At 48.5% G+C, this 16,023-nt stretch overlaps 2 protein-coding genes across 2 annotated transcripts; one reads left to right on the top strand and one right to left on the bottom strand.

Moving 5' to 3' along the window:
* Positions 1–11: 11 nt before the first annotated feature.
* On the bottom strand, positions 12–5,825 carry BGW36DRAFT_429396 (putative sensor histidine kinase/response regulator; the record flags this gene model as incomplete). Its single annotated transcript, XM_046220683.1, has 3 exons — positions 12–293; positions 354–467; positions 519–5,825. 3 exons carry the CDS (start codon positions 5,823–5,825, stop codon positions 12–14), a joined length of 5,703 nt encoding a protein of 1,900 aa, XP_046070661.1.
* A 2,856-nt stretch (positions 5,826–8,681) lies between these two features.
* BGW36DRAFT_298676 (putative sensor histidine kinase/response regulator) lies at positions 8,682–15,969 on the top strand (the record flags this gene model as incomplete). The annotated part of the gene is made up of 5 exons (XM_046211454.1): positions 8,682–11,602; positions 11,657–13,322; positions 13,379–13,445; positions 13,502–13,828; positions 13,880–15,969. 5 exons carry the CDS (start codon positions 8,682–8,684, stop codon positions 15,967–15,969), a joined length of 7,071 nt encoding a protein of 2,356 aa, XP_046070660.1.
* Between the last annotated feature and the right edge of the window lie 54 nt (positions 15,970–16,023).

Raw genomic sequence — 16,023 nt, 5'->3', positions numbered from 1 at the left:
TGTCGCATGTCCTAATGAGGATCATCATGTCGCCAGTCTTTGCGCTCTCTAAGTAATACTTGAGGCAGAGTCGGGTCGAGAAGCGTCATCATCATCTTCCCAAGCTCATTGTGTTTAATTGGCTTGGTGACGTAGTCATTAAATCCGGCACGAGCTGCGTCGTCAATCTGATCTGTCATAGCATTGGCTGACAACGCCATGATCGGAATATGGGGGAAATGATTTTTCGCCTCCCATGCTCGAATTTCCCGACAAGTCTCATATCCATTCTTAATTGGCATCTGGATATCACACTTTTATAAAATTAGTATCGTCAAGCCACATATAAACGAAAAGAAAAGGCGAGGACTCACAATGATCAAAGAATAGTATCCTGGCTCGTGGGAGAAGACCATATCAACACATTCTTGCCCGTTGCTTGCCGTTTCGGAGACAAGCTTAACTTTGTCTAGGTACTTCAACATGACCTGCGGAATTGTTAGCAATACAATACGGACTAGAGCATGAGCTGAACATACCCCTCGGTTAGTTTCTTCATCTTCTACTAACAGAATGCGGTAGCCCTTGTTCCCAATCACTTCCTTGACCATCTTTGACATAGTCTTGAAGTTGTTGTTGACCTCCCTTGCCTGATCTTGGTTGCGGTCCTTGCTCAGATCACGTCTATTGTCAGGATCAAAGATCCTCGAGAATGCTGAAGGTTTCACCGGCTTTAGCACCGTATCAACTTTGAAGCCGGCCGAGACCAGTTCTTTCATCTTACTGGCAATTTGACGCTTTTGATAGAGATCGCAAATAATGACCACTTCTGGCTTCAGCTTTCCATTACTACCTTGAATGTGCTGAAAGACTTCCAAAATTTCATCGGTTTCAGGAACGTCTAGGACCAGGTGTGAAAAGCTGGGGGAGTCACTTGCGTTTCTGAGATCCTTCCAGTCTTCTGTGTCGGATAGCGCGGTGGTAGTCGCCGGGACCTCTAGAGGAATAACCTGCTCAATATGCTGCTTGACAGCCTCTCGTGCATGATCGAGAGGACAGAGAATCAGAACAGAGTAAATGATAGGTCGTAGGTAGCTTGAACCTAGCGTTTTCTCTCCTCTTGGGCTAGGGTGTACGGTCGACCCACAGCTTTCAGGCGGCGCCGTGCTGTGTTCTTTGTGCAGATGGGATAGTCCATGCTTCGAAGACTCCTCAACAGCAGCAAAATCAGGAGTATGGGCTGCAGAAGATACTGAAGAGCTAGATCGATAATTTGACCCAGACTGAAGAGAAGGGTCTGAGCTGCTAGAAAACTCCGCTAGGGGAGAGAGATCGTGGGGAAGAGATAGGTCTTTGAGCGTAAGAATTTGGACATCAGTCGAGTTGTTTGTCAGGAGGGGCATTCGATGCTGGCTGTCTCTAGGCGAACTTGTGGTGGTTTCTGACAAATCGGAATGGTGACGTATCAATGCTGGGTCCTGCCCATGTTGCGGCGCGTCGACTTTGATGTAAAACGAAAATTTAGCGCCCTGTCCCTCTCGACTGCTGGGGGTTAATCTTCCACCATGCATCTCAACAAGTTGCTTCGACAGGAACAACCCAAGTCCGCTACCAGAATGTTGTTGCGAGCTGTTTCCGCCTAGTTGGCTAAATCTCTGCATTAATTGTTCCGCGTCCGAGGTACTGAAGCCTTTACCAGTATCAACAACTTCAAAATTAAGTAGTAACTCGGTCGCTTTCAGAATATTCGAGGGCTCCTGGAGTACGGAACATCTAGTGTAGATCTCGCCTTGGCTAGTAAATTTGACGGCGTTGCCCATGAGATTGATCAAGACTTGTCTGATGCGGAACCGATCACCAATGACCATACCAGGAACATCCGTATCCATTAGATAGTTTATTTCAAGCCCCTTGTCGATAGCCCTAGAAGCTATAGTGTCAATGGCATCCTCGAGAACTGACCGGACGTGGAACCATGAGTTGACCAGGTTCATCTTGCCAGCTTCAACACGAGAAACGTCCAAAATGTTATCCACCAACTCACGAAGATTTGTGGAGCTATTTTGAATAGTATCCAGCATTCGACGCTGCTCATTGTCCAGATGTGTCTCAAGAATGAAAGGTATAGTCCCAAGTATACCGTTTAGCGGAGTTCTAATTTCGTGAGACATGTTGCTGAAGAACTTTGATTTAGACTCCATCTCCTTATTTAGTTTTTGCATCGCTCGATTCAATTCGCGCTCTAATAGTTTTCTGTCGTTGATGTCGGTGCAAGTGCCATACCAAGATGCCTCTTCATCACCAAAAGTAGTTGTTTGGACTTTAATGAGTCGAACAAGGTGCCAGCGATAATCACCACCCTTGGATCGCAGACGAAGTTCGGTGGTGTAGAATGTACGCCCATTTTCATCTTTTTGGGCTGCAACAATACCTTGATTAACAAGCTCATTAAGTGCAGGAGTCACACCTTGAGCAAAGAAGGCAGCCACACCAGGACGAGATTCTGAAGATACGACTGAGTTGCGGTCCTCGGCTGGTGCAGATTTCAGTTCAGCGATCCCAAAGGACAACACACCGCACTTTTCTAAATCATCTCTGTGGATGTGAGTGGTAAACCCGAAGTTCATTGCTTCCTCAACAGACTGGCCGGTATAAAGCTGCCATTGCTCGTTCGCTGAAATCAGACCGCGGCCCTCAGTTGCTTCAAAAACGATCTGAGGAATAGAATTTGCAAGCGCCCGGTATTTTGCATTGGTTGCATAGACTTCTCGCTCTTGGGCTGCTTGCAACTCTGAAACATGTTGTTCGTGAATATCGAGGAAAGATCCTATCCAGGACACGACTTGGCCGGTTTGTGACAACAACGGATTCGCCCTAAAAATGAACCATCGATAAATGGAGTCATCACCGAATCGTTTCACCCGTACCCTCTCGGTAAATTGGGCTCCTGTTTGGAGGGCCTTAGCCCACTTAGCACATAGAGACTCAAGCTCACTGGGATGTACATTCTGCCAAGGATCCCTGACCGCTAGATCCTGGGGTTGACTTCGTCGGTACGTGTCAAATTTGGAATTAGTCCAAATAACCTCGCCGGTCTGTGCTTTTGCCAAGAATAAATGTAGTGGAACGGAGTTAAGCATCAGTTGGAAAACATGTTCTGAGATAGAATAGCCATCACGATGTAATTGGGCAATGACAGATGTTGAATTGTTTCGGGACGATGTGCGCGTGGGCACAGATGCTAGGTTCGGACGAGTATTATCATTGCCTTCTTCAGCGACTAGTGGCTCCCTCAACATCGAGTCTACCTCGCGAGTTGACTTCGACCTAGAAACGCCAGGTGAGGTTGGTACAGACGGTAAAAATTTTGATTTCGATTTGGATCCACGACCTCGCGAAAGATTCGGAGTGGCAAAATTTCGTCCTCGCTGGAGAGTGAAATAGCTTTCCGCATTATCAATACCGTACCTCAGCCCTAGTGTCGCATTGGATTCACTAGCAGGCCCCATGTTTCCCAACTCAAGCCCAGGTGTGCCGATAATTGACAGAGATGGGCTGGCTTTAGAGTCGCTTGACATCTCACCCGGACTAGACAGACTCGCACGTGCTGAAACAGATCCAGCGTCCGTCATAGTCTGACCGCTTAGACCAGCGAAAAGTTCCATTTCGCTGCTAGCATCAGAAAACGTGCCGCCCAGACCAAGAAGATTACCAAACCGAGTCTTTTCAGCACCCGGGGCAAGCTGGCTTTCAAGCTGAGAGTATTGATGAGCCAAAGAATATGAGGTAGTAAAGTGTGGTATCAAGTAACGAAGGGAGGTTCTCAGATTCGCAGGGTATGGTATTGTAGGGGACAGAAAAGAGATAATGGCTAGGGGGAATCTTAACGTCTCGGCGCCAAAGTCTTTGATTGTAATCGCATGCAACAACGGAATGTGAACAATTGTCTTCGACCCATCAACGCCAATAGCATTGACAGGCTCAGCTTGCGAGTAGTCGTGTGGTGGTGGATTCTTTGCGAATGCTTCCTCATCAACAGCATGATCCAAAAAGAAAGGATTCTGGTCTGGATGCATTCGTGGTGCAGGTGATGGAGCGGGTGATTGTGACCATGGTGACGGCGGGGTTTGCTCATAGTCTTCATATAGTTGCAAAGACTGTCGGTAAGGCGTTTCCTTTTTGCTTGGAACAGTATGTGGATTTAGAGTTGTCGATCTCGACCTTCCATGACGACTCGGTGGGGCAACTGATTTAATATCTGCTTTTAGTGAGGTCTCATCTGGAGCCTTGGGGGGCTCGGTAGCTGGAGTCGTTTGTAATATGTCATTCGGAGAGTGTACTGGGGCTATCGCATTCCCTTGAGGATACGAAGAGCCCAAAGGGTCATATGCATATTCTCGCGTCAAGACTGCAGGCTTGTTGCGGCAGAAAAGCCGGGTAATACCAGTGCGTTTTATTAACGGGTCTCTCTCTGTTTCAAGATCTCTGGGGATCCTGAAGACCACAGTTGAAGAGGATTCTTGAAGCCCGGTATCACGTGGATGTAATATTGATTTAGTACTATCATCTTCGGGAGGTCGAGACGCAGATGTTGTAATATCAGTGCTGCTGCCAAAAGCTCTGAATTCGGAGGGCACCTTTTGGAAAGATTCTTTCTGTCGTGAATTCTGTAGCGGTCTCTCTACAGAGCGTGAGCTAGTAGCCATCTTTTCCTTTGTAAAACCTGCGAAAGAATGCCGCACTAGCAGGGACGGTCGTCTAGGAGGAGAATGTCTAGAGATATTTAAAGCTGAGGCGTTTCCGTACTCCTCAGTCTTGTCTGAAAAAGCTTCCTCAGTGGCGCTTCCAGCAGAGGCGGCTAGAGACTCTGGGAGCGTTGTGTCTACGTAGTTTTGAGTTCCATGAGCATTGAAGGCTGCTTTTTGTCCCCAAGGCACATTTTCCAGATCCGTGGAATCTCCCGGAACAGCAAGAGACGCCCGTTCTGCACCAAAATGGACTTTTAGAATCTCAACAACGTTGGTCCACCAATGATCCAGCCCGGGGTCCGAGTTTAATTTCAAGATCACTTCGTATAGACTCGGACTTGGGTATAGAGGATCATCAGGAACTACTTGGCTGCCAGGCGGAAAGAAAGAACCACCCGGAATGGGGATTGTTCTTGGAGGGCCCATACTTATGGTTCCTGGTGCCTTTGTTGAGCGCCGATGTGATTCATGAATGTGTCCCATACTCTTATTCTTGGTTGTATCAGATGAAGCCAGCGGATTACTTGCAGTTTCAACCACGCTTCGCGGCGACATAACCGGGAAAGGATATGACGGGGTCTTCGGCACATTGAGGTCTGCTTGCTTCTCGCTCGTAGCAGCGACTCCTTTAATCGTCGTTCCAGAGCCACTTGATTCGGTATGCGAGCCAGAGCGCAAGACATTCGTCGCCGATGGAGATCTCGAACGAACAATGGTCAAAGGAGAACTTCCCTGGGAGGAGATTTGCGTTTGTTGTTGTGAGAGTTGGGTCGGGGTTGCACTCGATCGTTCATGGTGGTGCTGTGCTTGTTGATTGGCCAAGGTCTGCTCCATTCTTCTTCGCAACTCTTCTAGCGTCCGCGCATTGCTTTCAGAATGAGAGGATATATCTTGGGTTGGCTGATCAGCAGGCCGTGGCGACGGCAGCGGCTGGGACAGGTCCTTTCGAGACGTCCTGACTGCTGGACTGTCGGCAATGGCCTGACTGTTGCTCAATGGGTCAGCACGAGATGGATTGCGACTATGGGTATGGGCATTCACGGCGGTTGACGGGGAAGGAGCCTTGGTGGGCGTTAAGCGGGCTTGATTCCGCCGCATGTTGTGTGCCGCCGGGGGATCCTCGCTCGATCTACCATGCGTCGACCTGGGTTAAGTTACTGAAGCTCCCTAGCGGGCGTGGTGGTTGTAACGGGGTATCACAGGCATCGCTTGCGTTCGACCAGCGAGACGGGGTTTGTTCGGGTTGACTGCAAAGGAGGAAGGATTCAGGCACAGCTACTCGCAGCGGCGGAAGATGGAGGGTTAATATTTGGTTTGAGGATGGTAGTGGCGTTTCGGATGAAAGCCGATGTGTGGGTGCGATGGAGGTTGAGGCGAAAGCACGGTGGAATGAGGCTTTTGCCGTCGGTTTGGCTTCGGGGGAGAAAACGAGATCCACGCAGATCGGGTGTGGGTGGCAATCGAATAACGGATGGATTGGTGGGTTGCTGGATAGAGGCAGGAACGAGTGTATGAGCAGGTTGTAGGGAACAGGGAACAGGGAACGGGTTGGAGGAGCCTATGTTATGGAATTGGGATTGGAGATGGCATTGGCAGAGCGTGGCAGATCTTGGTCGGGAGTAGCGAGCGACGACACTGCATTCTGGGCTGGGCCATTCTGGATTCTGGCGGCTTTTAGGGCGTATAGTTTCGGTGACAGGCAGGCGCCGCTGGCCGATGACGTAGCGTGGCTGCCGGGCTGCACGATGGAGCGGAGCTAGTGCCTGTTGGGCCTAGTCTACTTCTCTCTTCCCCAGCCGCACTCTGCACTCTGCAATCCCTCATGAACAATAATGATATCCTAACATGTTGATATACATACTGCTATTGCTCTGTTACTACCATGATTACTTCTCTGACAAGACAAGTCCTCTGGGACTCATTCGACACAGTCGACACCCGTCCCAGCCGAAGGTGCGCTAACAGCCGACGTCGCGTCACACAGCGTCTAGCGACTTACTGATCATCCTCTGTTCGTACACAGTAACGTATTATCTCCTTCCCGTGATTATTAATTTAATCCTACTAGTTACTCACTACTGCTACCACTATGATCGATGATCTTTCAGCTTGACGCGGATATCGGTAAAAGTTACCGTCTGCATGTCAGTCCATTGTGCTGCCAGCCAATCCTCGACAAGGGCGTGCAGCCAAGCCGGGTGCGATAGGCTACGCTGCCCCACAGTCCCACGGATCCAGAAGCCGCCTAACTGTGTTCGGCATGGCCTGGGCCTCGTCAAGCAGGGCGCCCAATCAAGACAGCAAACCGTGTAGAAATCCAGAGTCCATGTTGGACAGCATGAGACGCCAGCCAATTAATGCTCAGTATACGTACTAATAACAATGAAATATCAAATAATAACCAATTCAGAGAAGCCAGATACGCGCAAAGCAAGCGCTTTGGTTGATCGTTGGTCCACGACGACGTCACTGGGTCTGTGGTGACTCCACTCCAACTTGACCAGCGCCGACACAATGCGCGTGATCCTCGTCCCCAAAACGGCATAGCCTCCCCCTTGTTGAACATGCTCCTTCGTCCTCAGAGCAAGCGTGACCGCTATTTACCTTGACGGCTTGACCTTTCAAATTTCAACCAAGTGATGATTAATATTTGATATTATCGCTTTGCAGGCGTCCATTCCAGGCTTAACCAAAACAAGCTTGCTACGCTGATCACTGCTAGTTTGAGGCTCCGTTCCGCCATTGTGATGGCGCGAATCCCACATGGATGGGCCTAGAACTAGCCCTCGACATTTAAGACGACGTTGAAGAGCTATTATTACGCACGACGTAACAGTCACCCTCCAGGGTAACTGATTTGATCTATTGTCCTCCTGGACGCGAATTTCTGCATTCTTCTTTTCTTGTCGCGTTCGACGTATTGTGGGACATATGATGCGAGTGTTCTGTTCTAGGCTTGAGGTTATTACTACAAATGGATCTGGTTGATCTTAAATAACAGGTTCACGCCTATTCAACGTTTGAAGAAATCGTTTCTGGCAGATAGCGACGATCTATACAAACTTTATCCGAGGTTAATAATAGTTCTTATCTCGAATAACTACGTATGTTGCGATCATGACGATGACAATGATTGTCTATTGAATCCATTCCAGGGTATTGGCTCGTAACACAATGATGAACACGCGCCTAATCGTTTTGAGCATAGCCGATTGTCTGAGGCGTGGCCTGTAAGCAGAACTGACGTGACCTGGTGTTCAAACGCAGAATAACCCTCGATAGAACGAATTACTATAAATACCGCCAATTGAGAAGCATCCAGTGTTTTCAAATGTTTTCAACGCTGAGCTGAGACAACGTAGTCATCTATTAATATTGGCTTAGTAAGATAGTTAAGTTGATATTATATAGAAAAAAGACGGCCAATGAGCGTGGCGGTGCAAAAGGAACCGGATGAACGGGCTAATCTGATTGGCCCCAGCCAACGCTCTGTTTCCAGAAGGTGTCCAGGCTTCTGACTAAGCAGGCTATCCTCCGCGCTAGGCCGTTCCTGGCGCTCTTCTCTGATTTGCAGCTATCGCATCACACCTCTTCCGTTCCCGTCGTCGTTCCCAATCGAGTCGAGATCGTGCTCCCTCGTCAAAATCGGATCCCCTCGTCCATCTGTGCGATTCACGATAGTGACCTTCTCTTGTACACCCCTCGCACCACTAAATCCCCACCGCAGTGCTCCCTCCCTCCCAACACCATTCATCTCGCAACGTCGGTTCTTATATTCTCGTCCGGACTACGCTGCACCTTTGAAAGTCCTTGATTACACCGATCTACGCCGAATTTGCTTGTATACAGAACCCTTTTCTCTTTTGACGTTACACTAGTGACAGCCTTGTGTCGCGAACTGGGCTAGCGATGCGTTGAAGCACACACCCCTCCAGGCTACAGGCATTTCTCGGCATGGAGGATCATCACATCTTGGGAGAAGACCTTCCGTTGCCGCCGGCGCGACTTTTTGAGCGCCTGGCTTCCATCCCTGGGTACATCTGGGACCCCTCAATCGAGCCGTTTCATTCCACATACGACAATTGGCACGTCTTCGGAATCCGCCAGTCGTCAGATCATGACCACTCCACCCCCGGGGCCACCTCCTCGGGGCCCTCGAGTACTACGCGAGAGTCTCCCCGCATCGACGTGAGGCCACCGTTTCGACATCACTGGCGAAGCAGCTTGAGCGAGTCTAGCAGTGAGTTTTCCACATCACGAATTGAACTAGAATCGCCATGGCTCCCCGTTGTAGCTCGTGTTTCCATCCACGTCGTCCGTTTGGAGCGTGAATTTCATATGATGCGCTCCCTGGTTCAGGTTTCCGATCCGGATTGCATTCACACCGTTCGTCCAATCGAACTGGTGAGACTACCTCCTGAACCTGGCGATGCGGGTCCCATCCTCGTCGCTGTAGTCGAGTCCCCGGGCCCCAACTATCTTGGAGACATCGTTGCCTTTGGCCCGGCCTGGTTCGGCTTGGGAATTCAAAGTGACAGTAGTACCACTTCGACACCTGGAGAGCAAGTTGCTCTCCCTGTTTTCCTGGATTTTGCTATTGGCGCTTGTGATTGTCTAGAATTACTGCACTACGGCCTAAAAGCGATTCATGGCGAAATTCGCGGGGATGCGTTCCACTTCAACCGCAACACTGGCAAAGTCAAACTAGTCAACACTGGAAACGGGGCCAGAGCTTTCGATAACGCATTAAGTGAAGGATGGTCAACGTTATCACGCGAAGTTGGTGCGAAGACTAAATTGCAATTTGTTGCCCCCGAACAAACAGGACGGCTGCCAACAGAGCCTGATACTCGGACCGACATTTATGCATTAGGTATTCTCTTCTGGAGTATGCTCGTGGGCAAACCCGCTTTCACAGGTTCTAGCCCAATGGAAGTGGTTCAGAATGTGCTAGGCAAAAAATTACCCCCAGTGTCGTCCAAGCGGATGGACATTCCTGATGCTCTCTCCGCAGTCGTGCAGAAGATGACGCAGAAAGAGGTCAAAAACCGATATCACACCATCACATCCGTGAAGAGAGATCTTGAAGGGATAGCAAGGCTTCTTGGTGACGGGGATAGCAACGCGCTGGCCACATTTGAAGTTGGTCAGACCGATGTTTCTTCATTTTTCACGCTCCCTTCTCAAATGTTTGGGAGAGACACCGAATATCAAAAGGTCATAAGCATTGCAGAGAAAGTCCATCGACGTCACCAATCTGCATATGCCAGGTCGGCTACTCCAGCAAATACCAATGCATATGCTGTAGGATCAGCGTCATCTGTCTCCGAGGGTCGTGTGGATAGTTTTGATATTGAGGGCTCGAGTGATTCTGGATCTTTCAACATTGTCACTTCACGAAGCAATTCCAATGCCGGCCCTCATCTCCTCAACCATGTTCTCACGCATGACTCAACCCATAGCACAGAGTCTTCTGTCTCCACGGAAAGAGGTCTTAGTATATTCTATAAATCGAGAGGCCCCACGGAACTCAAAACTATAAGTGATGGCGGAGACCGGGATTCTACCCATTTATCCTTGAATGGTAGTACTCAAAGTCCAATGGACTCAATAAATTCGGGGCCCCGGCACAAACCAACCCAAAAGTTCCGTCGACATGGACGCTGTGAAGTCGTCACTATTACAGGTAATGCTGGAATTGGAAAATCTGATCTGATCCAACGCGTACACCCCGCAATTCGAAAGCTAGGATACATCGGGGTTGCCCGCCTTGACCGTGCACGAAGGATTCCCTTTGAACCCTTTGCTAGGATCCTAGCCAGCCTTCTTCGTCAGATATTCTCCGAGCGCGATGTGACTTCTGAGTATCATCACATTGTACGATCGTTTCTTCGGCCGTTGTGGCAAACCTTGTATCAAGTACTTGAGCTGCCGGAGTCGCTCATATCGCTCGGCCAGAAGGAAAAAACTCTTTCCCCGAAACCGACAGTGGCTCAACATCTTTTGAAAGAGTGCTCAAAGAGCGACACGGCCAAACGCCCAAGCTTCGGACATGGCTCGGCTCCCATAGAAATGTTCTTATCTAAGGCATCCAACAAAAACATGCGTTTGATGGAAACGTACTTGGAAATATTACGAATACTCTGCAGTCAAAGGCTTGTTTGCGTCTGCCTGGATGACCTTCAGTACTCGGACGATGAAACGTTCGAATTAATCATCAACATTGTTAGAGCCAAGATACCTTGCCTGCTTATCCTAGCCGCTCGCAAGCATGAAATCGAATCGACGGAAATGCTGTCTTTTTTCAATACCGAAAGCCCGAACATTACGAAGGTTGACTTACGTCCTTTAGGTGAAGATGACATTACGAAATACGTAGCGGCTACGATGCATCAGTCCAGCAATACACCGACACCCCTGTCTGTAGTGGTAGTTGAAAAAAGTCAGGGTAATCCTTTCTTCATGCGGATGATGCTGGAGACATGCTATCGCAAGAATTGTATTTGGTATTCTTGGAAGCATGGTACCTGGGAATTTGACCTTGATCGAATATTTAGCGAATTTGTCTCTGCCGAATATGGGGACAGTCTTGGGACGGATTTCCTTGTCAAAAGATTCCAAGAACTACCTTCCGCAGCCCGGTCAATTTTGATATGGGGCGCTTTCCTAGGCAGTCCATTCTCAATCTACTTGATAAAGAAACTTTTGACAGGCGAATTTTGGTATGATGGCGGGGAAGCAGCTGTCAAACACAATGCTACTCGTTGTACTAAGCCGGTGGAATCTCCACGCTCTGAGGCCGATATAATCGCTGGACTTCAAGTTTTAGTCCAAGGATATATTATCTTGCCAGGTGATACTGACGATGAATTTCGGTGAGCCGTTACTATCTATACAATATTCCCATAAATTTTCTGACCTCTATACAGTTTTGCACACGATCGATTTGCGCAAGCTGTCTCAACGCTCAGCGAATGTCATGACGTCGAAAAAATGCATTTCATAATTGCACAGACTATGATGAAACAGGATCTAGGTGATAAGGACATGTATCCAAAAGCACATCACATATGTCAGGCCACACGCCTACTTCGAGCGCGAGTACAAGTACGAACTCGTTACAGGAAAGTCCTTCAATATGCAGCTCAAAGAGCGCTCGACACAGGTGCTCGACCAACCGCGCTCTGGTACTCGCGACATTGTCTTGATCTTCTGCAGCCTAATTGTTGGGACGACAATTCTCCAGATGTGGATTATGAAGAAACCCGTCAACTTCATATCTCAACAGCAGAGCTATTTTGGTATCAAGGACAAAATACAGAGGCTTTGACACTTTTAGCAGAGGTCTTTCAGCACTCCAGAACTGCTGCAGGAAAGGCTAGAGCATGGATTATCAAAAGCCGGATATCAACCCAAGCCGGTGACTTCAACGGATCTATGGACGCGTTACTAACATCATTGGAGGAGCTCGGTGTTCATATCCGTCAGCCTACCTCTTACGAGCAGTGCGATGCCGTTTTCCATGGTCTAGCCCAGCATTTGAATTCCATCAATGTAGAGAAAATGATACGACAACCACCAAGCGAAGATCCCAGATTTATCGCTATCGGAGACGTTCTTGCTGAGGCCCTGGCTGTTGGTTTTTGGGGTGATGACCTCACATTTTTACATATGAGCACTGAAATGATGAAGCTTCATCTGTTTTCCGGCCGTTTCGCACAGATTGGGATAGCCTGCTCCCATCTGGCTAATATAGCGTTTAGCCGTTACAAAGAGTTGGATGTAGCCGTCAGAATGAGTGATCTGGCTCTCCTGCTTTTTGAAACGTATGCAGACCCTTGGTCTCGTGGTGCTGGCCTGACGATTCATACATGGATGGTAGAGCATCTCAGAATCTCACTACATGCTGTCTTACCGGCCATTGAGGTTGCGGTAGACTCATCTTTTACCAGTAACGATCCACATCTTATGCTCACCAGTTTTGCTGCGATGGCGGCTACTCGGTTTTATTTGGGCCAAGACCTGTCTGAATTGGAGAATTTCTGCAATGAAGCACCTGAAGAGCTTGCTGATTGGATGCTCGAAGCTCGAAGCGGAGTGCTACTCGTTTCTGTCAAGCAGGTAGTACGAGCTTTGCAGGGCAAAACATCCTGGCAGGATCCCGATTTAATTATGACCGACAGTCAGCACAAGACTTCGGAATATATGGACCACATCTTCAACCATGCAATGCGTATTGACCGCCCTTACGACATCTACTGGGGTCATGCGATGGTTGCCTTATATGTATTTGGGCATTACGAGAAGGTAATTGAGGTTGGCATGAATATGCTAGAAAGCGTTAGCCGGTTGTGGTCTTTGAGAGTAGCCCATTTGATTTACTTCTACCTTGCGTTGTCAATTTTTACGCAGCACTTTGAAAATCAAAACAGCAGCACTTTAGAATCGCATCTGGATGATGTGGCAGTGTGCAAAGAAAAAATCGAATTCGCAGCAAAGGCTTGTGAGGTGAATTACAAAATGTGGTTATCCATCATAGACGCACTGCTCTACGAATATAAGGGAGAATTCAACCATTCAGTGCGGTCGTACGAAGTGAGTTTCATTTCAGTTGTGATGTCGCCGGCGCCTCCAGAACTAATTAGTCTTAGGATGCTATTGACCATTGTGAAGTCCACGGCTTTCCGTTTGAAGAGGCATTGGCTCTTGAGCTTCACGGTGAGTGACAATGGGACATTATTACAGTTGGGTGGTAATTTAATATTGAAATTTAGGTGAATTTCTCGTGCGCCGTGGAGCGAAACGGCCAGCCCGATCAATGATCAAGGAGGCGATTGCAGCTTGGACAGGTATCAGCGCGACTGGGAAAGCAGCACATTTATCAGAAAAACACGAATGGCTGCTCAAAACAGCTACCGCATCCAGATATCATGACAGTACCACCCAGACTGTCGACTCACTGGTTAACATAAGCCAAAATTCTGCTGTAGAACCTCCTTCTGTTCAGCAGCGCATGGAAGACGATAGGAAGAAGAATTGGCTAGAAAACAACGGCGGCGCCGTTGATAATGGTCCTTTGGACATACCCAGTGTTGGGCTAGGTGGGATAGACAGGCTGGTGTCGTTATTGACAGTAACTAACATACTACTAGATATTATCGATTTGTCAAGCATCCTCGAGTTCAGTCAAGTCATGTCTTCTGAGCTTCAAATAGATAAACTCTTGGCCAAGATGATTGAGATTATTTTGGAATCTTGCAATGGTTCGGACACAGCTGTTATTGTGACCGACTTTGAGGACTCGGGCTTCGCTATCTCTGCGACTGGCACGACAGAAGACGGCCAGAAAGCATTCGTTGATGGGCTGGCGTTCTCCGAGATGGAGGACAAGATTGCACAGCAAATCACTCATTACACCTTGCGTACCAAGCAAGAAGTGCTCGTCCACAATGTGCTTGAAGACGAACGGTTCTCTATCGTGAACGAAGGCTATCACTCACGATATCCCCTTGGTCGATCCGTCATCGCCCTTCCAATCGTTCAAGCCAATTCGCTGCTTGGTGTAGTTCACATTGAAGGCAACCCAAATTCCTTTACACAGCGCAATGTTGTCGTTCTCCGTCTTCTCTGCAACCAAGTTGGTATTTCTCTCTCCAACGCACTGTTGTTCCGCAAAGTGGGCAAAGTTAGTGCCACAAATGCCTCCATGGTCGAAACCCAAAGGCGTGCATTGGCCCTAGCTCGTGAAGCGGAACAAAAGGCCAAGGTTGCTGAGGCGGAAGCGAATCATAATGTCAAATTGAAGGAAGACGCCGCAAGAGCAAAATCTGTCTTCCTTGCGAATGTTTCTCACGATCTTCGAACCCCAATGAACGGTGTTATTGGTCTTTCTGAACTCCTAAAAGGCACGCCCCTTGACAAGGAACAAGACGGCTATGTGGAATCGATTCGAGTATGCGCTGATACCCTATTGACTCTCATTAACGACATTCTTGATTTTTCCAAGCTCGAGGCAGGTAAGATGAAGATTTCAACCGTGCCATTAAATCTGAAGGAAACAATCACCGAGGTTGTTCGAGCTCTTCGGTATACTCACCGTGACCGAAATCTAGAGACAATCGAAGATTTGGATCATGTTCCACCTGATCTAGTCGTTATGGGTGATCCTGTACGTCTCCATCAGATTTTCATGAACCTCCTCAGCAACAGCTATAAGTTCACGCCTAAGGGTTCTGTGAAGGTCGCCGCTTTTGTTACTCGTGAAGGCAGGGGTCGAGTGCGTTTGGAATGTTCGGTCGCGGACACAGGAATAGGTATCTCAGAAGAGAACAAATCCCGTCTTTTCAGACCGTTCTCTCAAGCGGACAATTCAACAGCTAGGTCATATGGTGGCAGTGGGCTAGGATTGAGTATCTGTAAAGCCATCATTGAAGACGTACTCGGAGGGTCTATTTGGCTAGAATCGTCTCCAGGCGCAGGTACAACAGTGACGTTCCAGCTTGTTTTCCACAAAGCACCCAGGGAAACGGTAGCTACTGCACCATGGTCGCAAAATTTGAACCAAGCTGAAAGCCACGACATCACACATGCGATTGCTCGAGATCTCACCAACGTTCCTCGCGACCAAATCCGCGTCTGCATTGCTGAAGACAATCCGATTAACCAAAAGATTGCAGTTAGGTTTGTGAAAGGCCTTGGTCTCGAATGCGAGGCTTTCAGTGACGGTCAACAAGCAGTCGAAGCTCTATGCCAGCATGCGACTGAAGGCAGGCCATTCCATATAGTGCTCATGGACGTTCAAATGCCTGTTTTGGATGGTTACGATGCCACGCGCATGATTCGCAAACAGTCGGACCCTAATGTTAACCAAGTTTTGGTGATCGCCATGACTGCTAGTGCTATTGCGGGAGACCGCGAAAAATGCTTGGAAGCTGGCATGAACAACTACCTTGCAAAACCAGTGCGATCGTCTGTTCTCAGTGACATGCTAAACCAATATCTTGCGCCTATCAAACATCAAGTACGTCGGCGTCCGGTTGTCCGTCACAGCGATAGCGTCCGCAGTGACAGCGTGGGTACGCCGGGAAGTAATACGTCTTCGTCTTCAGCCAGTCAAGTTATCCTGCTTACACCGGAGGATGAACGACTGCAACCTCGGACGACAACGCCTAGCACTGAAAAACAACTTCCCGAGCGTCCTGCGGTGTCGCCGAAGCAAGATCCCAGTTCTGCACCGTCCTAGTAGCTATTTGCCCTTGTTTATTTATCACAAGACTGCCGATATCTGCTTATTGTA

This window comes from Talaromyces proteolyticus (assembly GCF_021365285.1).
Source record: "Talaromyces proteolyticus strain PMI_201 chromosome Unknown BGW36scaffold_8, whole genome shotgun sequence".
Taxonomy (NCBI): Eukaryota; Fungi; Ascomycota; class Eurotiomycetes; order Eurotiales; family Trichocomaceae; genus Talaromyces; species Talaromyces proteolyticus.
This window is presented reverse-complemented; position numbering and strand designations above follow the sequence as displayed.